The 26,998-nt window shown below is 47.1% G+C and overlaps 8 protein-coding genes across 8 annotated transcripts, besides 5 other annotated features; 3 read left to right on the top strand and 5 right to left on the bottom strand.

Annotated features, from left to right (window-relative positions):
• Nucleotides 1-70: 70 nt before the first annotated feature.
• On the top strand, nt 71-1,147 carry BO94DRAFT_563946 (uncharacterized protein). The gene is made up of 4 exons (XM_025614386.1): nt 71-171; nt 229-365; nt 691-825; nt 924-1,147. Exons 1-4 carry the CDS (start codon nt 101-103, stop codon nt 1,136-1,138), a joined length of 558 nt encoding a protein of 185 aa, XP_025470328.1. The 5' UTR covers nt 71-100; the 3' UTR covers nt 1,139-1,147.
• A 2,953-nt stretch (nt 1,148-4,100) lies between these two features.
• BO94DRAFT_543778 (uncharacterized protein) lies at nt 4,101-4,550 on the bottom strand (the record flags this gene model as incomplete). Its single annotated transcript, XM_025613153.1, has 1 exon — nt 4,101-4,550. One exon carries the CDS (start codon nt 4,548-4,550, stop codon nt 4,101-4,103), a length of 450 nt encoding a protein of 149 aa, XP_025470327.1.
• A 1,056-nt stretch (nt 4,551-5,606) lies between these two features.
• pyr8 (acetyltransferase pyr8) lies at nt 5,607-6,910 on the top strand (the record flags this gene model as incomplete). The annotated part of the gene is made up of 3 exons (XM_025614385.1): nt 5,607-6,089; nt 6,138-6,325; nt 6,400-6,910. 3 exons carry the CDS (start codon nt 5,607-5,609, stop codon nt 6,908-6,910), a joined length of 1,182 nt encoding a protein of 393 aa, XP_025470326.1.
• A 104-nt stretch (nt 6,911-7,014) lies between these two features.
• Nucleotides 7,015-7,641, bottom strand: BO94DRAFT_511219 (cell wall mannoprotein 1 family protein; the record flags this gene model as incomplete). The annotated part of the gene is made up of 1 exon (XM_025609755.1): nt 7,015-7,641. One exon carries the CDS (start codon nt 7,639-7,641, stop codon nt 7,084-7,086), a length of 558 nt encoding a protein of 185 aa, XP_025470325.1. The 3' UTR covers nt 7,015-7,083.
• A 2,479-nt stretch (nt 7,642-10,120) lies between these two features.
• BO94DRAFT_582944 (uncharacterized protein) lies at nt 10,121-10,583 on the bottom strand (the record flags this gene model as incomplete). The annotated part of the gene is made up of 2 exons (XM_025615517.1): nt 10,121-10,360; nt 10,431-10,583. The coding sequence occupies 2 exons, from the start codon at nt 10,581-10,583 to the stop codon at nt 10,121-10,123; spliced, it is 393 nt and encodes a 130-aa protein (XP_025470324.1).
• A 2,970-nt stretch (nt 10,584-13,553) lies between these two features.
• On the top strand, nt 13,554-14,688 carry BO94DRAFT_614879 (uncharacterized protein; the record flags this gene model as incomplete). The annotated part of the gene is made up of 3 exons (XM_025616748.1): nt 13,554-13,760; nt 13,814-14,149; nt 14,221-14,688. The coding sequence occupies exons 1-3, from the start codon at nt 13,560-13,562 to the stop codon at nt 14,686-14,688; spliced, it is 1,005 nt and encodes a 334-aa protein (XP_025470323.1). The 5' UTR covers nt 13,554-13,559.
• A 2,139-nt stretch (nt 14,689-16,827) lies between these two features.
• On the bottom strand, nt 16,828-17,999 carry BO94DRAFT_543774 (uncharacterized protein; the record flags this gene model as incomplete). The annotated part of the gene is made up of 4 exons (XM_025613152.1): nt 16,828-17,261; nt 17,334-17,693; nt 17,750-17,862; nt 17,917-17,999. 4 exons carry the CDS (start codon nt 17,997-17,999, stop codon nt 16,828-16,830), a joined length of 990 nt encoding a protein of 329 aa, XP_025470322.1.
• A 708-nt stretch (nt 18,000-18,707) lies between these two features.
• Nucleotides 18,708-18,774: a sequence feature (Protein overlapping with rRNA (BO94DRAFT_572988, PWY93560.1) was converted to a misc_feature.).
• A 182-nt stretch (nt 18,775-18,956) lies between these two features.
• Nucleotides 18,957-19,650: a sequence feature (Protein overlapping with rRNA (BO94DRAFT_572988, PWY93560.1) was converted to a misc_feature.).
• A 33-nt stretch (nt 19,651-19,683) lies between these two features.
• Nucleotides 19,684-19,891: a sequence feature (Protein overlapping with rRNA (BO94DRAFT_572988, PWY93560.1) was converted to a misc_feature.).
• Nucleotides 19,892-20,121: 230 nt separating this feature from the next.
• Nucleotides 20,122-20,212: a sequence feature (Protein overlapping with rRNA (BO94DRAFT_572988, PWY93560.1) was converted to a misc_feature.).
• Nucleotides 20,213-20,704: 492 nt separating this feature from the next.
• Nucleotides 20,705-20,766: a sequence feature (Protein overlapping with rRNA (BO94DRAFT_572988, PWY93560.1) was converted to a misc_feature.).
• A 3,087-nt stretch (nt 20,767-23,853) lies between these two features.
• BO94DRAFT_346353 (uncharacterized protein) lies at nt 23,854-26,122 on the bottom strand. The gene is made up of 5 exons (XM_025607077.1): nt 25,605-26,122; nt 24,330-25,538; nt 24,148-24,273; nt 23,973-24,089; nt 23,854-23,926 (listed from the first exon to the last, which is right to left on the bottom strand). Exons 1-4 carry the CDS (start codon nt 25,782-25,784, stop codon nt 24,054-24,056), a joined length of 1,551 nt encoding a protein of 516 aa, XP_025470320.1. The 5' UTR covers nt 25,785-26,122; the 3' UTR covers nt 23,854-23,926; nt 23,973-24,053.
• Between the last annotated feature and the right edge of the window lie 876 nt (nt 26,123-26,998).

Raw genomic sequence — 26,998 nt, 5'->3', positions numbered from 1 at the left:
GATGTTGACTTCAGCTGAGCAAGAATTGTTCGATAAAACCCAGTTCAGAGATTTCATTATTCTCAAGATCCCTCTCCATCAACATCAACCATCGTCCGCAATGTATTCCTACCATCGGCTGCTTCAGATCTTTGGGCGATCCATCCATGACAATACCCTTGAATGTGATTTGTATGTATTCCAGGGGAGTCCTTCCGGGACCAAGCTTACGAAGGGGAAAATAAACAGAGACGTTCACCCTTGGGAAATCAAAATCAATGGAAAGAATTGGTCCGGGAAAGTTCGGCTGATTGGGTTCGTGGATGTGTTCTTCATCATCTCATACTCGGGTAACGCCCGGTTCGAGGATGGAATCATCGTCTATAGTTCGTTTTTCATACCCCAGATATTCCCTACTCCTTAAGACAAGCTTGGAATAACGTGTGCCATACCCAGAGGACAAGCTGCTGCTTCAAGAACTTGACAACAAGGTCGGTGGCGGCGAAATTTCCCCGAAAGAGCCGACCAGCCCGCCAGCCGAAAATGACGACGAGGGCAACGAAAGTTCTGATGAGGAGTCCTGTCAGCTAATCCCCCTCCCCCATGATGACCTATCGGATCAAAGGCTTGCTGACTGAACTCCAGCGGATGCAGATAAATCAGGTGAGAACGACGGTCAGACCAAATCCCTGTCTCGGGCTGAGGCCGAAGCGGAGTTCACGCATCGTCGCACCTACCGGATCAAGAGCCGGGGTCATCACATTAGTCTGTCGACCAAGTACCTCAAGTCATCAGTAGAGCATTATACGGTGGAAATCATCAAGCCGAGAGATTGGGCCTTGAGACGTGAGAAACCCCCACGCCCCCGAGGCCGGTTGCTCCACCCCCCTCAATGGATGAGGGGAAAGGGTAAAAGTGTGTGCTAACGACTGGGGTATGAATAGGACGAGTCAAACGCGGCATTCGGCCGCATGCTATGGCCCAGCTTCTGGTCGATGTGGTGCGATATGGAGTCATCTCGCAGGGACAGCTGATGGGTCATGTGGGGGGCCTATTGTTCGTCGGAGGCACTCTGGATGAGACAGCTCACAAGTTTTGGCAGGGATTGACGGCGAACAAGCAATCCGGACAACAGGCATTGTCCAATGAAGGATACTAGATACGGAGTACTCCGTAACAGTATACGTGATGGGTCTTTTTTTTTAGTTAGTAATCAACTGCTGTTAATCTCGATTCTCCACGTATCATGGAAAGAAGTAGTCTGTAGTCAGGTACCTATGCAGATCCCCGAGATCCAGACTGCACGGAATACTAGTTATTAGTTCCGACGCTAGAGCTGCACAGTTCGATACTTCCGGCCACCCCGAGGCCTAGATCTCTTCGGTGGACCTTCCGAATGAATGCTCGAGTCAGGGTGTCTTCATTGGGTCGGCTGCATTAGACGCAGCCAATTCATTGGCTGCTGAGGATGGAGACCTTACCCCTCTCTCTGGTCTCCCTTCCGGAACAGTGAGGCAACTGGCAAGGTCAGCCGCTGGTCAAGGAGGAGCAGGCTGCCTCCGAAGCACACCTCTTTCGGACTTTGTGACGCCTGTCAGGTACTATATATAGATGAGCATGCAGCAGTCCGACACGATAGGCTATCGGAATTTCCTGGGGACCGCGGGGACCAGCCGGCTCGATCGATCTAAAGGCTCTTGAATGCCGAAGCCCTATCAGCCATTGCCAAGGAAGAGGGAAAGGATCGACGAAAGCTGATCTGGCTGGATTGAATTGGCAGGCGTTCCAACCAGCCCCACTCGGGTGTCTGCAACTGTCTGTACCATAGGGAGTACACTGCAGCTTTATCAAACATTTTTCGAGACATTGTGGGCAGGTGAGAGAAAATCATAGCCATCGAGCCAGCTTTCAAAATCGGATTTATCTGGCACCGTGACACGATGGTGAATTCACCATTACTCTCTGTGGTGACTGCCCTCTCTGCGGCATCAAACTCGAACCCTGAGCATGGCCTGGTTCCCCTCTACCCTTGACTCCGGCGATTCCAGCTAACACTTTGACGTGTTGATTCTCCTTGCCATCATCGGGGGTTCCTCCGTTGTCATCCACATTCCGCCCATCACAGCCTTCACCCTTTCCTGTGTCGGCGGCTCATGTCCGCCCCAGAGAACTTCCTCGACACTGACTCCATCGATCAGTTGCCGGTCATCGGTAACACCAGGGTCGTGGGAATGCACTTCGGGTTGATGACGCTCGAGCTCAACTACTCTGCGAAGTTAATTTACAACGTCAACTCAATCCCACAATACGACTTCCAGGTGTGCGCAGAAATGATTTGAAAGACGCGGAGACCCAAGTGAGACTCACGCGAATCAAACCCTTCTCTATCGTCAATGGTGCCATCATTTTCTCAGCCTCCATCCTCGTGGGTCTGTATATCACTGTGGGCCTGATCGGCGACGGGGTTTCTCTACTGGCCCTCACCATCATGGATAGGCCTGTCGTTCAACACGGCGAATATCTCCGCCTGGTGATCCCCCAAAATGACCAGGTGAAAGGCCCAATGCAAGGTTCCACCGGGGTTTCAGCTCATTACGACGCGGGGAGCGGCCATGCTGCTGGTGAAATGCTACGAACAAGGTGCCCGAGAGCTTTACGTCAACATCGACAAATGTGATTTCACCTGCGGAGAATTCTGCCGCTGGGTGCTCCTGGGAACCAGCACGCGCTGTGTCTGGGTCCGGTGGTGCTCTTCAACAATAGTAGCTGGAAGATGTAGCTGGCGATGGGTGCGGCCTTCCTTGTCGTGAATATCCATTACCGGCTGTTGGCGCTCCTGGTTGAGGCCAAATAGATGTGGAATCTGAGTTGGTACAACATCCGTCGCGGGAAGGTGGGGGTTTCGGGTACTTACGGATCCATTCCTTCCGAAAAGAGTAATTACCCTCAGACGCCATGGTTGGCCATCCAGCAAATCAAGTCTACCAGTCATGTCCGACACTGCAACATGGGGCAAGTGGTTAGCAATGGCACAAAGGCACCTCTAGATTGAATTAGATACAAGCGAGTCCATCTTAGCTTCACCCCAAGGCAAGGCTACTAGTCACTGGCCCTACGTAGAAGGGTGGACTCATCGCCAGTTGTTTCCCTCGGTCCTCGTCCCCTCCTCCCCCGACCGCACCGCCCTAGAGTGAGTTTCCAGGCCCCAGCAAAGAAACACCAACACAAAATAAACTACAACCGCACCTCGTACGCCCATATCGTACCCAATCCTCCCCTTCCTCCAGGTCCTCAAGTCGAATGTCTCCCCCAAGACACCTTGATTCTCCCAAAGGTCGAAGCTCGATTGGCGACAACGGTTGGATCGAAGGCAAGATGGGCGTATGCTCGTCTTGCTGGTTGGCACTAGTGTCGAAAACCCGAGCGTTTTCGTCTTTGCGTTTTCGATACCAGGTCCGGATGTCGATCGCCACGCGGGCGATGGTGAGGATGGCGGTAGTGGTCCAACAGAATGTCAGGAGGTATTCTAACGTAGTCCAAGTCATGATGGGTAGCAGATGTATGAGCAGGGAAATGGGCAGTGGGAACTTGGAGAAAAAACGAGAAGAGAGAAGGCAACATGGGTGGGAGAAGTTCTTATACCTCAATCAAAATCAATATTTCGGAAAGAACATATGGGTTCCTTGAGGAGTGGATTATACACGGAAACAACTTGAACACCAACTTGGAAAGAATGCGTGGTGGAGGAAGGAACGGTAGGGTCGGCCGGGCCCAAGATCATGGAAAGGGTTACGATGAGGATCTGATCTCAAGAAAGGTCATCTGAAGGTCGAGAAATATCATCTCAAAGGTAGAGATATTTTTCAATACGTGCATTTATAGTAGTATATTCCCACCCCTTAATCAAAGACATTTTCAATAAAAAATTCGAGAATAAATTGATGAGACATCCACAATAGATGACTTTCTTACTGTACTTTTCTTACGCTTGCCAGATCCCCGGAACTATGTTGTATCCCTATCCCACTACTTGTGTGCAGGCAGTCTGTGTTCACGTATCCGTCTATATTTGAAAGAAAACTTCCTTTGATTCTCTAACAATTATCGATTTCACCAACACCTCAAGCTATAGAAGGCTGCCAATTTGGACTTAGACTCTTTACAATGACATCAAGTGTGCGCTCACCCCATGATGATATCCACCAGTGCGTTCGGAGCCGATGAAGAGCAACACAGTAATGCGCTAGGATTGCCAATGTAAGGCTGTTGTACTGTTGGAGACACTCGATAAATCCAAGCGCAACTTCACAAAACCACATGTAGGTGATTAACACAATGTCCACCGCACTGTCTATTTCGGCAAGTAGCTTTTTCAGACAGTTGATTGCGTCGACCAAAACATGATACCCTCTTTGTGACGGCGAGTACACTGTACTCATCAGTTCACGGAGGGCCTTGATTACCCTCTGGGAAGACTTGGAGAGACTTGAATGTGATCGTTCAATCAAAAGGAGGCCACCAAGCTCATTCATTAAAATCCTATCTTTAATGGGAGCAGAGAAGTTGTGCATTTTGCGTATGAGTTTGGAGACCTCAGTCAGCTCATCCAATGAATTGGATAGTTTTTAAGTATCAGATAAGGGAAAGGCAAAAGGAAGGGCTATTAGAAGGCTCGATAAACAAAACTTTCAATTTGCTCCGATGGTCCTATTTGCTCCCCCACCGGGTTCGTAAACATTTCTAATCGCTTCACTTTGATGGGTTTCTGCTGCTTGGATCAAGCCATGTTGTTCCTTTTCATGGCAGCCATTAAAAAATACCAGATAAAAAGCCGAGGCGACAAATATGCTGTGCATTAAGTACGAACAATGCATATTGCACCGGACTGTTGGGTATCTCTTGGCTGGATAGCATAACCTCTTGCCTATGTTTTCGGGCATTGGCAGGGGAGGGCAGCACTCGATTGGATTTACATGCTCTCGGATTTGGCGTCCGTAGCATAACAGGCCTTTTCATGATAGAACTCTAACCTTAACGACAGTCCAAGTTAGATACCTGAAGTTATGAATGAAAGAGGTGGAATCTAAATAGTATGTGGTAACTTACCTTGAGGTATAGTACTTTGATATAGTGACAGTCTGCAGCTCTTCTTTCTGCCCGAAGATGAGTTCTCACGAAAGACCAAAAACGAAGTATAATTGAGAAACCTGACGATTATGTGAACCATGATCCAACAGTCAACTTATATACGTACTTTATCCCTCAAATTCTTTCAATTACCAAATTCTAGCAAACCAGCCCTATGTCCCAGAGGGGTATATCTTACGAGACTTACGAGAAACACCGCTTTTACATGGTTAGACCCACTTCTATGTAGGAACTGTCACCTTATGGTCATACCCCTCTGCCCTATTTAGGGATAGCCGTAAATTCTGTTAACCATAATATAACGGGGAGTGACTACTATAATGATTCCCTTTATATACTTCTTCCGATAGCTCCTTCTGGTCTAGCACCGTGACACCTTCGCCTTTCACCTATAAAAACACTCTCTCTCAGATCTGCTACACTTATCTTCTCAACAGCAAGAACAATTCTCCCCTTCTACACCCCGAGTCTCCAAAACCATGTCCTCATACCAACCTCTCTCCAGACTCCTTCTCCTCAGCACCATACAGACCCTAATCCCCGCTCTCCTTCTGATCACCACACCCAAACGCTCACCCCTCCGCTACCTCTCCATCCCATGCATGATCTTCATCCTGAGCATGATGCTCCATCCCGTCAAAACATCATGCTATCTGGCAGGTACCTCCGCCGGCGCCGGTTGGATGAGCATCCTATTCGCTCTCGATATACTATTAATCAACCCCAAGCACGCAGAAGATTTCATCAACAATAAGAAAATCACAACGAACAGCTTTCTCTCTCGTCTAAAGTCCGCCCTAGAACTACGGGCTAATCTACGAAGAGTCAACACTCCCAGAGAAACCAAAAATATACCTCCCTTTCCGAAATACTACGCAAAAAGAGGCATCACCCGAGGTCGGTTTTTGGTTCGTGAAACGGTAATTGCCGTGTGGCAGTATTTGGTCTTGGATGTTTTGACTGTATAAGGTGCCGACTTTGCGTTGAGGGAAACGGGACATTCGTCTCAGGTGGAGCTTTGGATAGAGCGACTTATCACGACTCTCGTCGCTTGGTTTATCGTGTCACGGATCCTTTCGGAGTTTTATTATCGATCATTTGCTGTTCCCTGTGTTGCTTTGAGGGTGGAATCGCCTGAGAATTTCCCCACGCTGTTTAATAAGATGGTTGATGCTTATACGTTGCGGGGTTTCTGGGGGTGGGTTGCTCTCCCATTTTTTGCTCCTTACTTCAATCCAATGTGGTATACTAACAACCAATACCCATCAACAGAAAATTCTGGCACCAAACCCTGCGCACAAACTTCACAGCCGTGAGCAATTTCCTCACCCGCGATATACTCAACCTACCCAAACCATCCTTACTGGAGCGATACACCAACGTGTTTCTGGTTTTCTGTCTATCGGGTATTATGCACGTCGTCATTGATGTAGTGTCGAATATCCCAGTGCGGGAGTCAGGCGCCATGAGATTTTTCCTCTCTTTTCCTTTCGGATACATGATTGAGGATGGTGTTCAGGCTGGATGGAGGAAGCTGCAAGGTTCGAAGAAGAAGGCTGGAACAGAGGCGGAGTGGTGGGAAAGGGCTATTGGGTTTGTTTGGGTGGTGGGGTTTCTGACGGTAACTTTTGTGCCGTATTCTGAGCCAATGCAGAAGGGGCCGGAGAGGCTGTTTGTTCTGGTGTCTTGGAGTATTGTGAAGGTGATTGGGGTAAAGTTGGTTGGGGGGTTGATTGTTGGTGTGGGGGTGTTGATTATGGTCGTTTTTGGAGGGGAGGTTTGAGAGGGTTGCTTTGGGGAGATGATTTTGGGTTGGTTTGGGTCTACAACATAGGATAGGAGACCAGTTGCATAATCTACTTCTATTACCATCCGATTCTAAAAAACCTCGACATGACATACATGACTTGACACTATCATACCTCTACCCTACAACCAACATCCCCAAAGAACCCCCTAATAAGCGGCAATAGCCTCCCGAAACGCCTTAGCAATCTCATCCAACACCAACGGCGCCAACTGGGCATACGTGCCCGACAACTTGGCCTGCACCGCCGTCCCCAACGACTTGGACAAAGAGCTCAACTCCTGAAGATCAAACTTGACCAGGAAACTCAACGACGCAATCCCCAACAACCCATCATCGAAATCAGGTTTCTTGGAGACGATATTCCCCAGCGTGGATGCGATCTGCGGCTCCAGGGTAATAAATGCCTGCGCTACCTTCTGTGACTCAGCGTCGGTGAAATTGGCCGATTGGCGAGTTGCTATAATAGCGGATTTGAGATCGACTTCGAGTTGGATCGTTTCTGCTTGGATTTGCAGCGCAGAGAGGGTTCCTTCGATGCCGCCCGGGTAGTTGCTCACGGTGGTGTTGAGGGTGATGAGTTGGGTGGAGATGGTGGTTACGGCGGAGATGACGCTGGTGGCATCGCGTTTGGTGAGGTTGGGGGCTGCGGTTGCGAGGACACCTAATATGGTGATGGTGGTGGTGAGGAGGGTGGGGGGGTGCATGTTGGGGGTTGGAGGTGGGATTGGATTGTGATGTAGTAGGTAGTAGTAGGTATCTAGGTGCTTATTGTTTTGTTTGATCGGGGGGTATATATTATATCAAGCGTTATGGTGTGTGTGACCCCGCTTCTATTTCCTGTCAGCTCCGATGTTGGATTGAGGGTATCAGTAATTAATTATATGGTGCTTCTGCGAATCAAGCGAGTTGATATACTTCAGGATTACCCCATTGGGACTAGTCACTCTGTCAGATTTTGACCCCGCAGCTGGATGGTTGCATTTATAGTGTTGATTTAATCTAATTGAGTTGATGTCCCTTGCGGATGTAGGTGTGATGACATGTGACTCCGAGGTCAGGACCCTGATCGTCGATGTGCATATTGGGCATGTGAATTGTCAGAGTGGTGACTTTGGGGGTTGTTCGGGCTGGGAAAGGTTGTTTTGGCCGAGTGGGATGTTGTTATGGACCTGTGGGCCGAGTGGAATAAACAGGGGAGGTACTGCTGTGAATTAAAAGGTTGGAGGAGACTAAGCGTTTGGTTTTGTTTAGGCTTGGCTATACTAGTAGTTTCCTTCCCTTTGCTCATTTCGCGGTCTTTTCTGCGTGTCTGCGATTCACCTCCCTGTGTGCTTCTTATCTGGACCTTCTGGTAGTCATGAGATATAGAATACACGTGACCTTTATAGTAGGTGTCACTGCCTGAGACGGCTCCCCATCTGAACGCATGACCTCAAAGAACTCCAGGCCCATTGGTACTTATCAACTGCTCTGCTCTCCTTCTTGTCCCCAGAGTCAAAAAGAAACTGACTGAATCTCTTCTCTTCATTTGTTCTGCGTTCTGTCAAACTTCGACATGAGGGATACGATCTTACTGGTAATCATCATCTTGATGAATATTTCTATTATGCATTTACAATACGAGGTGCATTCACAGCACTGCCATGTCAAAAGGCAATTCGGCTGATCAGCCTACAGACTTGGCGTCTCAGAAGGTGCATCAAGAAATTAGAGAGCAACGATCAGGCTCTATCCACCCGTTGATATGTATCTGATCAAAATGAAGTGCAGCTGGCATGGCACAACATGGAGGAGCGCAGGCACGTCCACATCCTTCACACACGGCTATTTAAGCCCTGTGCTGATGGGAGTCTACTAGTAGTAGTTTCGGTCGTCATCGCTGTTCATGGAGGTTTAGTCATTCCTGTAGACGAGCTGTAGCTGAATGACGTATTGCATACGGTCTTTCAAGACTGTATTTACCAAGCTCAACCTCATTCTACCGTCATACTATGCTTTGTTGTATCTAATGAGCGCAAACTTCGTTCATTCTGGTGTGAGTCCTTTCCAATTTTTCGAGAAACTGACTCATAGGCTCCTTCCCGAATGACTGTGCCCAAGGGTATAAAACCCAGCTCCCCCCCACCTCCCAGCCTGCAATTCCTCTTCTCTTTGTTCTCCATATTCCCATTGCCCATTTGCCCGTTTGCCCGTTTGCCCATTGCCCATCTGCCTGATCGTGGTTGTAGGTGCAGGTGTAGCGTAGTCGTAGAGTGATGATCATAATAATAGGCATAGTCGTAGTTGTAGCGTAGTTGTAGTTGTAGTTGTAGTCGTAGTTATAATGATACTTATAGTGGTAGTTATAGTCGTAGTTGTAGTCATGATGGTTATAGATTTAATCGTAGTTGTAGGTCGTAGTTTTAGTCGTATATTTAGTCATGATGGTTATAGTTATAGTCATAGTTATAATCATAGTCGTAGTTGTAGCGTAGTTGTAGTCGTAGTAGTAGAAGAAGTTCATTTGCCTATCACGCGCGGGCGCAGATCCCAACATGGACTCCTGATTACTGGGTTGGTCTTACGTTCTTGAACCCTGTCTTTAATACGGATGTGAATACCTACTTGAATAAAAGTCTTTAGCTTGGATAGATCCGCTGCAGTGGTGCCAGATGGCTGGGCTTGGCCAGTGCGACTGATCTTTCTATACGTACCATAGAGAATGGATTCAATTCATGATCTCACTGTGCATGCATCAGGAGCAAAATGATAATCAAGCCATTATATCAGCTATGATAATTACAAGTTCAAGCTATATCCAGGAATTTACTATTGTTTAAATGTCTTATTATCATCCTCTTGAAGGTATACAATTTTTCTTATTAATTAGTCCGATGTAGGTACTTGATTAATAGTAGCATGAATCATATATAAAACTAATTTTAAAATTTCTATATGCATATATGACGAAAGATCATAAATCTAAATTCTATTTTAAAATGAGACAGCAAAGAATCTCGAAGGCTAATTGGATTGTAGCATCCATATAGTTCAATGTCTATTACGGAAGAGGAAAACAATGTAACTGGTTTGACACACCATTCATGTTACGCACCTTCATGACAATCCATCATCTCAAGAATCGAACACAGACGTTTCACTTGTCCATTCAACAGGGTCTACTAATGCCTTTCTCCACCAAGCTCACCAATAACTTTGAGCCAGCATGTCGTTCATGATCGACTGGTGCCGTCGAATCAAAACCGCCCGCGCCTCCGCACTCGGAGCCTCCAGCACCATCTCAGCGGACAGCCACGACCGATCCATGATGTGCGGAATCGCGTTCGCGTCCAGCAGGATCCGGATCATTCGAGCGTTGTTCTTTTGAACAGGGGCGTTGTGCCAGTATACAGAGTCGACAGATCGGGATTCACCCGTGGATCGCTAAGCAGGAAGACACACTACAATATCTTGCTGAACGACAAAATTCGTCAGAGCCTCGAGCTGGGCGTACTACCGGGAGCCAGGCTGTATGGGAGGTCAAAACCTCATTTGATTGAAGAGATCCGTCAGCAATCTCGACATCACATGCTATGCTCCCGGGCTCCTCCCCGGTTTCCTGACCGGGATCTGTGTGCTCATTGATGACGGAGAAGAAAACTTCCATGACTTTAGACAAAGGTGTAAGGATTCTACTAGAGCATCATGGATTATATTGATGCAGTAGATTCATGGTAGTTGATACGTGAGTGAAGCTCCCTAGTCACTCAACTAATAACCATTAACACCCTAGGAGTAATCAGTGATACAATCCAAAAAGAAAAGAAGTGCTAAGCATCAATCCAGGACTTCATGGTACACACACGTCAGAAAGAAAATTGTCATCGAATTATCAAATCAATCATGGCAACTACGACTCCAATCTGTATTTGGCCATTCACTATCTCCTAGAGCCCTCATTATTGTTATCTTGAGACTGTTAGGCCCTTCCCCATTGACCGACCTTGTCCAGCCACCCCAATCACAGCGCACGTAGCGCGTAGAACGATGTTTATCCCGTCCCCTACACCCTGAGCCACCTTCGTGAAAGACTTTTCGAACCCAACATCCAATGTCCTCGTGTGGACACATTGAGAGAGACTGCAAACTCGTGACAGCAGTTTCATGTCGCGTTTCAATATCATAATAATTGAACACTTACAACTTCAGATTCTTCCCAGCAATGTAGAATTCTATTTTGATTCGGATTGTGATGAATGGATGACCGGTGAAGGGACATTCATGTTGGAGATTCTCATACAGTTTGCATCTGCCAGGATGAAGTTGAATGTTATCGTTGCAGTTATTTTTGCTGGGCTCCTGAATCTTTCTGGCATCTTTGCACATTTGCATTAATTCGAGCTTGTCGCGAAACGTGATACTGATGCAGGGACAATGTCGACAATGCCAGCGTACGGCATACAGCGAATCTGTCTACAGAATAGATGACATTCAGAACAGTGTCGCTTCTGAAACCGTTTCCAGAGAAATTGCAGGGTCCGACATGTAGAGGGTGGATGAAGACTCCAACAATCACTGCAATATTTCCAACGGTTGTTCTCCAGTCGAAGGAGGAGTTGTATTCTAGGTCGTTTCTTAACGTTGGAGCATAGTAGCACCCGCTTCTCGCGGGGGAGAAGGTCATGAAGCTGCGTTTGATGCGCCCCAAGGTACGATTTCAGACAAACGAAGTTGAATTTGCAGCTCAGCCCGAAGCAAATCTGGTCTGGGACGGAGAGATATGTAAAGAGGCTTTCAACTAATTCTGGGGGAAGATTCCGCAGATATGTTTTCTATCGACGTTGTGGGAGGATTGAGTGTATGAACGTGTGGAATGGATTTGTGACAAATTGGTGGATCATTTTGCAGACTTCAAGAGATGGTGTCAGACGAGATACCGAAATGCTGTAAGTATTGTAGGTTGATAAAGACGTACTAAAAATGAGCAAACAGTGGATGCTGATACCTTTACGGAGCAAGGTTCTTGATTAGTGATAATGTTGAATCCAACAAGAGTGTACAAAAGTACACCTACCTCTGTTTGTATAGAAAGGAGAGTCACTGTATGTGGATGCTGAATGACATAGGGTGTGGCTAGGTAGAATAAAAGAGGGATATTATACTCGAAACATGTAGTACGTTGGTTGTTGATAAATACCGTAGGAGGGGTCGGGAAAGAAGAGGAGGGAGAGGAAGACTTCAGCAATCAAATGATATAAGGATACCGTCAAGCGCAATCAAATACCCAACACTGACCTAGTCTGTATGAGGTAATGAATGTCGACACCATGATGGATATGATGAAATTTAGACACAAGCAGAATCATCATCTCATCACAACCAGTGAAGCTGCAAACCCCATACTTGCCAATTTCACTATACTCAAGTCCATCTCACTTCCAGTGCCCCGCTTCAAGGATGAGATAGAATCGCAACCATCCCGTCTTTTCTACCGAAAGGGACGATACTTCGCATAGTGTATATCCCTTTTCAGGATGTTTGGAGAGCATAATTGATGATCTTTGGTTCAAGTTCGATTTTTTTGGTTTTGATGTGGGTTATTACTTTTCTAATCTGCGGTCCCGGTGTATCAGTCCCCTTGAACAGTGGGCTATGATAAGCCAGACTCAAATACAGCTTTGCACGGAATCTTATAAGCGTGGTGGGTGAATAGAACAAGTCTATAGTAGGCGATGAGACAACAAGTCGAGAGCTACAAAGAAGAAAGCTCCGAAGAAGATGAGAAACCCCAGAAAAGGGGTGGTTTTGGTATTGTTGACGTTGCATATCCTGGATTTCGATCACCTTTTGTATAAGATGTTTGTCCGTTTGCTATCGAAGCAATTACCAATGATACTGAGCGTGTACGGTGCCAGGCCATGCGAGGGTGAGATACTCATATAAGAATAATGTGACAGGGAGGCCAGATATTTCACTTGTCACGCAGTATGGGGGGAAGGTCGTCAACTTTCACAGAGAGAATGAGTCTGATTTTGTAAAAGAGATCATTCATACTCTCATTGACTGTACTCGATGGGAGGAGATGTGATATAGTTTTTTTGTACCAAACTCTCCCGGATGCTTACCAAAACAATTCATGCTTGGTGTATCCAATCAAAATGCAGTGAAACATAAACAACGCATAGCAAGTACTTCACAGTGTACTAGACCAGTACATTAGATTGACAATGGGATTCTTGGGGGTTGGAATGGAAATCCCAGTATTGTAGTTATCACTAAAGGTGAAGTCCATAAGCTTTTGTGGTTGTGGCAAACCTACGCCACAATCTTATGCAGCAGCCACCAACGTAACTGGTCCTTTAATGTATTTGGTAAAGAATCCTGTTTTTATCTTATTTGCGTCTCTCCAATTACACTCCATCTGGAAACTCATCTCCTCTAGATCAGGACATTGCAAAGTCTAACAAGGCCTAGGCCGAGGCTGCAGTTTCCCCTCAAATTATTTTCAAAACGTCATATCCAAACTTTCCTGGAGTATATCCACCATAAAATGCCCAGATGAGCGAGGGCTATCTTCAATAATGTATTCAACCCGTCATCTCAACTCCTTACATCGACCATTTCCACCCTAGCATCTCTCACAATGAATATTTCCGGCCAGCCACTTCGCGAGCTCAAGATCAAGTGGCCAAAGCCTAATGTCACAGTTACAGTACGAATGAATAACTCGAACCCAGCATTAGTCGATATCCTCTGGGATACCCTGCCATATCGCTCTCTTCAGACACATGCTTTGGTCACAGGTGATCACTTATATCATCTTGTTCCAGCAGAGCGCCTGATTGTAAATGATCCTTACTCATAATTCCCTTCCTATTAAATACTCACTTTATATAGTACACCAACCCTCAGTACAAAGCCCCTGACAGAGCCAAAGAGCCCGACGGCACCGTGTTTCTCTCCAAGTTCCAGCACCTAGCCATCAAATATGGCAAAGTGACTGAGCATCACCCGGCGGCGTCTGTGGGAACTGTGATTCCCGAGGATTTAGAGAAGCTGCGAAGGGCTGGCAAAGAGAGTTGGAAAAGTCAACTCCAGCATAAAGAACCTATTGAAGTGATTGTTTGGGATGCTTTGCGTCCTGAGCCAGGACGTGAGGATCTTACACTGCGTCTCCAGCGTACGGGGGTCACGAAAGAGGTCAAGAATGTTGTTCGAGAGATCTATAATGAGGTTCGCCCATGCACTTCTTTCCTTTCCTCCTTATATACGAAGGATTCGATCTAATGTGATTACGCACATAGATGGACAAGTCTTGGTCCGGAATATCCAACGACATCGACATGATACATTCCGGTCGAGCACGAGACAATCCCGGATCAAAGGACTCCTACTTTGCTGCCATGATTTTCTCAAATAGTGAGGTTCGAACAATCGGTTATTACGTCTTGGATAATATCCTCAAGATAGCTGCAACGCACCCTGAGTTTTCCCTCCGGCATTTGATTGTTCTATATAAAGAATTCGTCGCCGTCCCGACGGAGTTTCTGGGATACGTGGGCACGGAGTTCCTACGCGATAGTCATAGGAAGATTGAAGATCTCATCAAGTCTAAAGTCGAGACGAACTCTAATCAGGAAGAGGCGAGAGAAGATCTCCTCGCAATGGTGAGTGTCTTGGCTCAATTTGTCAATCTCCTTAATGCTCAGAATTTGTTGTTGTTTCCTTGGAAACATACGGAGGAATATCCTATTCCAGCGGAGTCGAAGTGATGGGGATTGAGTTTCGTTGTTGGGGTGGGAATATGGCCTTGGTTGGCATATAAGAGTTATGGAGGGGGGAGGAGACCCGGTTGCTGTCAGGGATGGGGATGAAGAGCCACGGAACTAGCGAGTGTATATCAGTTTCGGTAGAGTACATCAACACTGATTTCTTTCAATGGTCTAGTCAGATTATTGATGCATTTTCAAACTATATGTTCTATTCTTTGTCAAAGCTACTACTACATAGACTAAGCAGAATATAACCCTTCTGAATACTCGCGTAGAAAATAAAGGATATCCCAAAATCATTTCCTCGTGTATCGTTGTGCCCAACACCTGAAGGACGGATGGACTAGTCGGTAGTTATCCCCGTCTCATGATTCCGATAATAAGATTGTGCTGTATCACAACATGAAGCTAGGATATAAGCATAAAGCAAACCCCGATAATAGTAGATGAAAACAAGTTGTAAGCACGCTTGGACACGCGAGGTAACCCATTTCCTGCTACATCTATCCATGATGTAGTCATGGTCGACTAGATGCATCTCCTTAGATGGTAGGAAGAACTTCAGAGCAATGTCAGATTAACTATCCAAATATCTCCCTCCTTTGGCAAATCCGTCCATTTCTTGATCGTCAATGAGCATGAAACGCCCTGCCAAGGGTCACGCACGTACATTCGCATCACTGCACTGGCCAAGCGCATATTTGCTACCTCGTGTTGTGGATATGATGACTTTCTTCTTTTCCTAGTTTGTGCAGCATCGACACTCAGTATATTGATCTGGTTGTGCTTAATTATTTCGCGGGTAAGCATTTTCGGATAGTTCCGGTCCTCTGCGTAGTATGGCAATACCATAATACTCTGTGTATCTCAACCGCCCTCGCAATTTCCACGCCCACTGCTACCCATTGAGGGGTTAAAAAGGAATGATCCATTCCGCTGTATCCATATCTTGTATTTGGGAATGAATAGGAAGCAAGATCTTCCTGGACTCGAATTGTGCTGTCCGGCACAGACCGTGCATTGTCGAAGTAGCTGATCTCGACGGGTCGTTGATGACCTCTCCAGCATAGAACCTGGTTGACGAATTCGGCGATCACTGGGTGCATTCTTTATTGAATAAGTAACAACATGATAATCCTGTAGGATTCATATTGTCGGAAAGGAAAATTCTCCAATTCGGCTGCTGATATGTAATAAGATACTCGGAAAGTGGAGCAGACACCGTAAAAAAGTGATAGTGGGAAAAAAGAAAAACATACAACAGAAGGGATTCGCTGGTGGTCACCCACCCAACTACTAACCTCCCGGCGTGTGGCTTGAGTACGGCTGAGCGGACGGGAAGCCCTATTTTCCACACCCTGTGGTCGTATGTACTTGATGTGTAGAGGATTATGTTTATACTCCTCGTGGAGTATATCCTCAATTGTTTTAGATGGTGGTTAGGGTCGTGATTTTTGTCTGGGAAGTGCTGTATCGTGCCTTGAGATGCTAGGTTCTTTCTCAAGAGTCGGTGACGTCTTTTCTGAGATTTATTGATAAAGAACTAGTGAGGTAGATGTGTTCATTGTCATGGATGACTGTGACCTCTGGTGTATATTGTTTGGGATGTTTCTTCTGGTTGTTGATGCCGTGGACAGCACGATTTGGCTGTTTGGATAAAATATGCTTGAATCAAGCTGAGCTATGTGGTACAATGAAGTGAAAAGTGTAAAGACGTCTGTAGATTGAGTGGTTTGACAGATAGAGGTAAATAATTATGAGTGACATAAGCTGCGGTGCAGGTTTTCAGTAGTAATTGTTTGTGGCCAGCTTGACTTTACTGGATCACTACTGAGGGATAGGTGATGAAGGGAAGAAAATGGTAAGGGGGACGAAGCCATGCCCGAGGTTCTACTTATAAGGGTCAGGATGGAAGAAGAGTGAAAGGGTATTGTAGTAGTGAAGCTGAAGCAATTCCCATACGCGATCCCTACTAATCGCAATCAATGTATCTTGGTCTATCACTGTTTGGTAGGGAATAAGTCAGCCACAGTAAAACAAGTGACGGGATGTACCTTACACCTCACAAAGTGACATCCTCAAACTTTGCAGTGTTATTAACTCTCTCTGCTGTTGGCGACAAACCAATGGGTAGAGAACTTACTCGGATTCAGCCGCTTTTTGGCGTTCCAAAATGTCCAACATCACATCCAACCAATCCAATAATAACCGACGTGTGCCCAATGCAGTAGAGCTGGTGCGTTCTTGATCTAGCTTCAAGCATAGATCTCTCCAGTCGAGTCTCTCATGGGAAATATGCCGTATCTCGTGAAAGAACTTGGTGGGTATTCTCGAGCGCCAAAAGTACTCACCCGAGTGAAGGCCGAAGGCGCGTTCCACACCCGCCACTTCTTGTACATCAAGATGATCAAAGATCATGTAGAGTATTTCCCACGGGAGATGGCAGAGTCTGTTCTGCCATACTTCCTTATCAACCGGTAGGCCAGCAGTCCTCCCATTGTTCAACGGTCTCCGCTCAGCTTGGCACAATGCCCGTATAATAATCTCTGAAACACCTTTGATGCGAACCGGATCTAAGCAGAAATGCTGTTAGTCCTATGTACGAAACATCCTGAAGCTAGAGGCAAGCAAAGGGTGTCTCTCACCTTCGTTATAATTCCAATGGGGCCCAAACTGATTCACGATCCTGAAATTTTCGTAGGTTCTTTCCAGTACAGACACAACAGCACCTAGGTCTCTGTTCGCAATATCGCTCAGCTCGTGATGTTTAAGCAGTTCCCAGCAGCGCGCATGAATTGGATACCCAACCCACTCGTCGTTCGGACTTGGCTTCTTGAAGGGATCCCAGGGTACGGGCCTCGCAGTCCCCGAGATTTCGTAGTCATAGTACATCTTAGGGGACAGACCCTTCATCTCATCGAGAGGCACATTGAATGAATCTTCATCCGTCAAGCGTACAGTGACCCCTGATACATGGAGCGTGCGCTTGTTCTGGTTATAAAGGACTAACATATTATCATGAGTCAGGCTGATTTATTCTAGCGCTCGATAAATAACTCACTCATGCGAAAAAGCATCCACCATCTCTCTGTCTCAAATGTCTCCAGGCTCTCTAGCTCATGGGCCTTGCAGACAACAGGCCTGACATTGTACGTAAATTCATCATGAAGAAACCTGTATATAGGGTAGGTTATAGGTGCGTAGAATCTATATCCGCAGATGTAACACCGTGGACTGCTGATGTGGCCGATGACGTCTCTCGCTCCGTTACGTGCGTAGCCTCTGAAACCGGGGTATATTTCAGACGCCATGGTGTCCTGATTTAGTGAGGGGGTTCCTTGGAAGGTGTGAAAGTGCAGATTAAATCTGATCTGGGAGAATTTTATAGTCATCATTCTCAGAGTAATTGTGACGTGCTGTTGGAGGGGGGGTATTTGCACGCCTATTATGTCACTAAGCGCGCAGAGAGAAAGGAATGCTGTTTATCATGATTAATCAGAGGATACCAAGACCGATGACCCATCCGTCAATCTGCGCATGTCTTCATCATTTATAATACAATCAATCTTATGTCGTCTACTGGATAGCTGTTCTTCACCTTCAAATTCTATGTACGGACGCTTATCTGAGGGGAAGAAAAAGAAATATGATTGTGTCAGCTATGTGCAGATCCAGAAGTGAAAGAGATCAAGTGAACAGATCAAGGCTAGAAGACAGTCTCTTTGTTCAGGAAGGAAACACGTGACGCTGACCGTGCCAGAGTCTTTAGGCTCATGCCGCCAACACTGCGTCCGAGCAACCAAAGCCAGTCTCCTTTTCCATTCATCAACTGACGTATAGCCAATCTGTTTCTAATAAGCTGCTTGACTCGGTTGAAAAGCCACAATGACAACAATTCAATCACAATGGGATCAGACACTCGCGTTAAGAGACGGAGAGGAGGAACACGCAAGAAAACAGGTGCCTGAAGCTCTCGTGGACCATCTGGACTGACTGACACCGCGCTCTTTGCCATTAGGATGGTTTCTTTTCCCGACCTTGTTAGTGTCTTCGACCCCATCATACTTACAGTTTCCAGCTTCACCTGTAAGGCGCGTCATACCCGTTGCGATGAGAAGAAACCAATTTGCAGCAATTGTGAACGACTCGACCTTGTGTGCAAACCCAGAGACATCATCACCTACTCGGCATGGTGCTCGACTGACAGAGGCAGATCAGATCAGCAAGGCTTTTCCACGGATAATAGCGTACCAGCTGGGGGTCATCAGGTCCTAGCTTCAACTTGGGATATTGGTCACGCGAGCTGCCCGAGTCCTCAGTGTTCGTCTTCCAGGGACTCCGTCCCTGCATCGTCCAAATCATCGGTCCACTCCACAACCATGACAGCGCCTGCAAACACTCTTCGCCAGATGATACCGCAGCCGACAGTGTCCCTCACCTCAGAGATGGTCTACCTTCTCAGCGCCGACAGGGCCTTGCAACATGGATGGATGTCTTTGACCTGGGCGGCACATACCAGCGCAAAGTCGCTCGTCGAGATTTGACATCCGACCTTCTCCTCCGCTGCATATGCGCTTTTACTGCGCGGCAGCTCTGCCTACGTGCTTCAGGTGAGACTTGGGCTCCAGTTGCAACAAACTACTACAGACAATCACTACACCTGTTGATCCAGCAACTAAATAGCTCCGAGCCACTAAGAGACACACTAACAGCAGTCATTCTCCTGGGGAGCTACGAGGTCTTGGCAGCTCAGGGTCAAGAGCATCATCGGCACTATGAAGGCGCATTGAAGCTTATTCAAATACGAGGCATCAGTGCTCGATCAGTCGGTCTTGATCGCGCAAACTTCTGGATTTGGGTTCGACATGAACTCACTATTGCAATCACAAATAAGACGCCGCTGCAATTAGATCCGTCAGACGGGAATGTTAACTGGCGGAAAGGAGAAACTGCCGAAGACCTGTTAGGCAACCAACTCTTATGACTCGCCGGCAGGGCGGTGAACTGGGTCTACAAGGATAGGACACCTTCTGAATATCACGAGCTGCTGGTGGGCATTGAGATTTGGTATACCGGTCTGTTCCAGCATTTGAGAGGTGTGAAATATGGAAAGCCGGTCGAAGATGGACTGTTTAAGGTTCATTTTGCTGTTCTTCAAACAGGTTCGTTCACTGCCAATACCTGCAGATCTTTACTGCCACTTGTAAGCCTTTTTGATGACTATGAATACAACATATGTGCGACATTTATATGGATTGTGAAGAACAGATTTTGGACTGCTGGTCTGATTTGCAATGACAGCTGCGGCAATGCTTTGGTATTATCTGGTCCATCTCTTGCTATACACTGAGCCAGTTCTCCAAGATGTTGCGTATACACCGAAAGTGAGGACAACCCGCAACACGGCTCCCGATGAACTCTCACATGGTATAGATTCAAGATCATGCGACTGAAATTATCAACATCTCGATTTCGGATATACCAGACCAGGTTCTGTGTTCCTCAATCCTACCCCTCTATTTCGGTGAGTGCGACTTCAAACACGGCACTCAATATTTCGTGACACACAAAGGTCAACCGGCCAAAAGCGTGTAGCCGGCAAACATGTCAAAAGCATTGCTCACAGAAGCAGAGTATTGGTCCTGCTGAGCAATACTATACAAGCCGAACTCGGTTATCATACTCGCGGGCTCGTGGAAGGGGTCCAGCAGTGTCTCGCGTCAGCAGTTGTAAAAGAATAGCAGAAGGCCAACTTGACTTGATTGTATATAAGTAGCATTAAGAGCCATGCCCTGCCAGATAATAATTCCAGATGAGAATTTCCAGGTTTCTCACGGAATCCGAATCCTGGTTGATCGGAATTTTGAAGAACCACGTCATCGCGTCATCAACGGCAAGAGAATTGACATACGGGGGCAGTTAAGCTCAACACCATTCCATGTGTTGTGTATGAGTATCCCTTCTTTACTTCCTACATAAACCCAAACACTGAAGAAACTAGTACATACGACCACAGGGTGTGGAGAACAGGGCTTCCCGTCCGCTCAGCCGTACTTAAGCCACACGCCGGGAGGTTAGTAGTTGGGTGGGTGACCACCAGCGAATCCCTTCTGTTGTATGTTTTTTTCCATGTCCTCTTCTTTTTCTCTGCATTTGCTTGCTGAATAAATACCCGACCACCCCATATATTGACCACTTAGTGTTGGGAAAGTCTTTCATTCCGTCTGTTCTCCAGAGGTCTGCGATATTTCGTTTTGGACTACTGGTATGAACGTGACATTTAGTGCTTCGATACGCCTCAGTCTTCAGAATGTACTAGTAGTCGCTAGCTGAAATACCGGTGATATGTTGATGTGATCCTCTGGAAACGTGCATGTATGTTTATGTATAAGATGGGGTATGAGCAGTATAGTATTATATTATTCTTTATTATTTCTTCCGGGGCGTTTGTGCTAGATATTACGTGGAGATGAGGGTATATTATTTTAGTGTTGTCGCACTGGTGTCAGTTTACTTAGATTGATGGACAGACCAGAGGATGAATCTGTGTAATTGGGTTTGATGTATCGTCCTGCGTGTTGACTGGATTCTGTCACCTTGCTTTAACTCTCACCATTTGTAGTAGAACAGGGATGTATTGGAGGGTTAGGATTTAGTTCATAACTTCCGTATCTTTGAAAGCGTCGCAGGGTTATTTCATTACACCTGTCCGAAGTAGTTTGGTTCCTATCAAGTCTCTATGCGAGAAAAAGCAGAAGTTTGGAAATGTGGTTGGCAAGGTAAGAAATGCAATAATCTCCGGGCCTCAAGGCTAGATATCTCGACTGCATCTGTGGGTGACTCATTCATCAATCTCTTCAGTCTCCAGATAGCGTTCTTCATCCGCATCTTCCTCGGCAACTCCATCATCGTTTTCGGGTTCGTTATTCGCATCGAATGGCTCGGGCATGTCATCAGGCTCGGGAGCTTTGTCCTCTGGAATTGCATCACCCTTGTCTGGTTCTTCATCCGCACCTCCAGCATCAAGCCCCGAAGGATTGTCCTCGGGCTCATCTGGTCGGTCAGAAACAGCCTCTGGTAACTCGTTGGAATCTTCATCTGGTCTCGTTCCGGAAAGAAAGACCCCTTTCTGTTCATATATCCTCCCGCCTTGTCGCGCAATCTCAATCGCTTTCTCATCTCCCGATTCAATGCACCCATGAAGCGCGAGCAGTACACAAGACGCGAGACTGGCGAGGGCATTGACGCAATCAGAATTGTCTTCTTTGATAGCAGCTGTTAGCGCTGTCTCGCCCCCCTTGTTGACATGCAGCATGTTAGCACCATTCTCGATGAGCACCTTCAGAACCTCTATATCACCCCGCTTAGCTGCTAGGATTAATGCTGTGTCTCCATCGTCATCGGCCAAGTTCACATTCGCCCCCTTTTCAATCAAGCATTTGAGACTCTCGGTAGAGCAATTGACTGCGGCATAGATAAGCGGGGTGAAATTACCCCATCCACCGAAGACATCAAGATCGATCCCGTTCGGTGCTTCGAGAAGATGTTTGATTACATCGGATTGCCCTTCGCTCGTCGCTGCGATGATGGGGCAGCTGGCATACCCTGGCCCCTGGTTTGGGTCCGCACCTCTCTCTATGAGGATTCTCACGATTTCATCTTGACCAAACTCACAGGCAGCCTGAAGAGCGGTCCCTTGTGGGAAAATGTCGTTGCAAATTCGAGCATTGACATTCGCACCCTCATCGAGCAGTTGCTTCACCACAGATTCGTGGCCTCGTGCCGCGGCGACTTGTAATGCCCAGCCACCATCAAAATTCACGTTGGCACCATGTTTGAGCAACAGTTCCACAATCTCTTCGTTGCCGTCATGTGCAGCTGCTGTTAAAGCGTTACCGTACCTATTTTTGATATCAGTATGATTTCTCAAGTTCATTTTTCCAGGTATGTACGTACTCCGGTCCGGTCGCATCAGGGCTTGCCTTGAAACTTTCAAGTAGAACTTTCACAGTCGACAGCTTCTCCTCGTCCGTTGCAATGTACAGACACTTATCAATCATGTCTTGAGGGATTTCAACATCTGTACGCTTGGAAATCGCCTCAAGGACGGAAGATACGTCATAGGTTTCACGGACGGCAATTTCAAATGTTTCCGTACAATCCAAACCTTCGCATTTTTCCAGTAGGAAAAGCACAGCATCCCAGTTCCTTTGGCCACTGCCAATATTTGAAATGTCCTTGTCCTCCTTACCTAGGCCGACATTCAAAGCCTCTTGGAAGACCTTGGAACTTTCATCGAGCTTCGGAAGAAGTTTCTCGAGTATATTCACTCTGTTGGATGCTGCCGCGAGCTTGAAAGATAGAGCGAAGTGTTGCTCGGTGTCCCCCCCCTCTAATTCCACGGCCTTCAACAAGGTCTCGAAGATTGTTAGCCCTGATAAACTCACAGAGAATTCCAACGGTGCGGGGATGGAATCGCCATCTGAATCATTCTGCTGTTTTGGAGTCAGAGGTACTCTTCTCTCTAACAACTTCTCGACGGCTTCCAGCTTCCCAGAGGCAATTGCAGCGTTAATGAGAGGCCAGCCATCAGATGTTACATCAAGTTTGATATTCGGCCTCTCAAGGAGTGTATCCATGACGGGTAAGTTGCTTTGAGCGGCTGCGAGGAAAATGGGTGTCCCAATCTCTCCATCACCATCATTGATGTCGGCTCCCTTGTCAAGAAGCTTCTGGACAGTATGAACCCGCCCGAACAATGTCGCCAGGTGCAGCTATCTGTATGTAAGCCTTGCCTTGCATGTTCCGGTTGAGAGTCAGACTTACCGGTGTCATTTTCTCGGCGGTTTGCTGCTGGATCTCATCTTTGTGTCCATTGTCAATAAGCGCCTCCACCAACTGTGCATACCCAAATGCTGCTGCTGCATGTAAAGCGTTCCAAGATTTGCAGTCAGCCTCCTCAAATCTACTGTCGGCTTCGATACATCGTTCCAACCACGCGCAACGTGTCATTGAGTTTGGAACCCAAAAGTCCGCTCTATTGCTGATAACCCTTGCCGTATCCGGGGTGGATTTACTGGCATGGTGCAACCAGAACCTTATTGGATAATCTAGAACCGGGTTGTTTGAAGTATTTTGGTCTTCCTGAGGAGGCTCCACATCATTGGATGAAGTAATCCAATCGGCTTGGTAGGCGTCCTCATCGCCGGGTGGAGTAATCTCCAGGGTCTCTGTGTCACTAAACCCGTCAAGCAGGTGAGTAAAGCATCTAAGAGCAATCATACCATGTTGCCACTTTTCACCATCTTTGGAAAGGCCAAGCAGCTTCTTCGAGTGATTTCTCAAGTGTTCTTTCACGTCTTCGTTCACGAACTTGACAGTTGTGGTTTCGTCTCCAGATTCTATCTGTATGAGCAAAGGACTACAACTGTCCACCAGTCGCTGTAAGTCTTCTCTCACACTCGGATTGGAGGACAAGCCTGCTAAAACGGCAAGTTCCTCAATAGTGGGATCTTCGTAGGTAAGGATTAGTGTACGGAGCATTTCTTTCACTTTTGCAGTTTCAGTTCCTGGCTTATTCAGTAGCTGGGGAGAATCTGTTAACACCAAGCACCCATTGTCGCCCCCCCAAAAAAACTTACAGATTGCCATGTGTGGTCAAGAAGATCCACAAGACTGTCTGGAACTTCTTCAAGAAGATGCCGCACCTCTAGATCGCTGGAATGTAAAGGTAGGGCTGCGAGATGAACGCAGGTGACATCAACCCACTTTGTTGTTTCTGCCCTCTTTCCAATCAAACTACCAGCGAAGTAAGAAAGTGCCATACTGTACTGCTTCTCTGCCTGTAGTTCCTGAAACTTGGTCTCTGCATGACGTTGCACGTCGGACTTGACCTTTTCCTTGTATTTGTCATTGGACAGATCAATTCCCTGGACATTTTCATGCGCGAAAACGGATCTCAGGTGCTCTCTCGGCCGGCCAGTAAAAAGCCAGCGGGCTTTGACCCTTCTACCCGGTTTCCAGTAGCCAGACAACTCTTTTTTGAGTAGATCTAGGAACGTTTTGGTCGATGTATCCTCCCCGGAAAGCTCGTGGATATTATTTAGCATGATATAGATCGTCCCCACTAGGTTGTCAGTAAACATACCCAGCAGACTCTGCCAAAGGTTCTCAACAGTCAAGCTTGCCTGTGAGTTTGATTGATCCTTGGTGGAGCCTGTCTTCCGGTTCTCATCTCCCTTGCCCGTGAAATGTCGAGCGTAAGGAGCGAGAGTCATCTTCTGACCCACTAGTTGTCGGATAATGGATTTCAGGAGTTCCTCGGCACTTGAGCACTCGGCGGACTTGTCGCAGAGAAAGAAGGCTGATACCACTGGCTTTGTACTTTGACTGGCACTCGTCGTAGCGCGATCGTCAATGGTTTCAATGCTTGCCATCAGCGCACTTGTTTTCCCCTTGCCCTCCGAACCAAAGATCCAGAGACCCCTAACATCCACACAGTCTCCAGTCTCGAGTTTAGCCCAGTCCTCATACTCAGGCTCCTCCAAAATCCATGACTGACACACGACCTTGTTCCTGAGTGCGTTGTACTTGTTCTTGATAGGAACCCCTTCCAAAGCAGCAAGAACGCCGGTGACCAGGCCCATATTGATATTTCTGAAGCTATTGAAGCGATCCTTGGCCGCGACATTTATGCCAGTCATCACTTCTTTCGTGATGGCACTTCGAACGATGTTATACTGGGCGTCTTTGATACCTTCGAATTGGACGAGGTCCCGGTGGGCCCTGTGCAGACCGCGCTCCTCATGGCCGAGCGTGGCCGACTTTTCGCTCACAAATTCCTGAATGGCCTGGTCCTCATGGTCAGTAAATCTATTTCCCTTTGTTGCCCGTCTACAAGGTCTGTTGATACTCACAGTTGGGAGTGTCATGCTGAAAATCTTAGAGAGCGCAGTCCGATTAACGCCCAACATTTTCCCATAGTCTGTCGGAACCATTTCATAGAAACAAAGGATTCGTATTTTGATGTCCAGTTTCACAGCAAGACGAAGAAAGCTCTTCCTCAGCTCTCGTAGGTACTCGCTGTTCGGCTTCATAATTTCGAGTAGAGAGGTGCTTTGATCTCCCCCGAAATACTGCGCGACACCCGCGTAGAGTGCCGCAATTCCAGCGACCGGGGCTCCATCAAAAGGGGTGCCAAAAAAGATACAACCAGAGGTCGCTGCAAAGATGCCAGGGTATTTTTCAGGACTTTCATTTGCGATGCATAGGGCCTTTTCCCACGGTGGGGTTAATTTCCACCGTCAGTGGGATTGAAGCGGACAGAAAGTCAGAGCGCGAAAAGGTCGACGAACCTTGGCAATCACGAGACCCCCCATGCTATGCCCAATGAAGACGAGGGCTCGTTCATTACTTCCATCCTACAAGATTCGGGTCAAACCACGCTTCGCGGGGATCCTTGGGGGCGGTATTGTACCTTCCGTTTTTCGCACAACAGATCCAAAAAGCATGTGGCAATATTCTCCAGATTCTGCGCCACTTTGACCTTTCCTTGCCAAGCAGATGCATACTGGTAGAGAAGGATTCTCGCCTTCTTGTGGTCTGATTGCAGTCCCTTTTTATCCGACAGCCAATTGAATTTTGTTTGAGGGTGCTCCCAGCTTTTCTCCGGATGAGCACCAAGACCGGGAACAGCAATGATACTGAATCCTTCGTCAGTAGAATCCATGGAGTATTTTGAATGGGTTAGCCATACTCCACGATGGCAGCTGCCTTATCATCGGGCGCGTAAAGGTCCTTGAAGCCGTCCTTGAGGGCAATATATGCTTCCGGCTGGTCTGACATGGCTGTAAGTGGATCTGAACCCAAGGGTAATGGTGTCGTAGTAGGATCTCCTGTGGGATAAAGTTGATTGATAAGTTCCAGTTCCTGGAGACCTGTTCCTCCAAGCGTTTTATACCACGACTGTCTGCTCGTGATCTGCATATACAATATACTCTGAGCACAACGCCAATATCTTGGTATGGCTTCCACATCAGCTGAAAGAGAAAGAAAATCTCTGTACGGAGTAGTTGGCCAATAATGCATTTGGCTAAACCGTATGGGAGAATGTGCGCGCAAGCGCTGCCAAATGTGCATAGTCACCATGCCCGTGATTTGTATCTGACCGGCAAATTGGAAGCACACATGCACGCTGTGCTACTTGGGGTAATAGTCCCAAGCGGTCGATCGTCAAATGTACCGGCTTGCTCCACGAACTGATCAATTGGCATCTGAGGCGGACTTACCGGAAAAGATGCAGTACGGATGC

The sequence above is a fragment of the Aspergillus sclerotioniger genome, assembly GCF_003184525.1.
Source record: "Aspergillus sclerotioniger CBS 115572 chromosome Unknown BO94scaffold_6, whole genome shotgun sequence".
Classification (NCBI taxonomy): Eukaryota; Fungi; Ascomycota; class Eurotiomycetes; order Eurotiales; family Aspergillaceae; genus Aspergillus; species Aspergillus sclerotioniger.
This window is presented reverse-complemented; position numbering and strand designations above follow the sequence as displayed.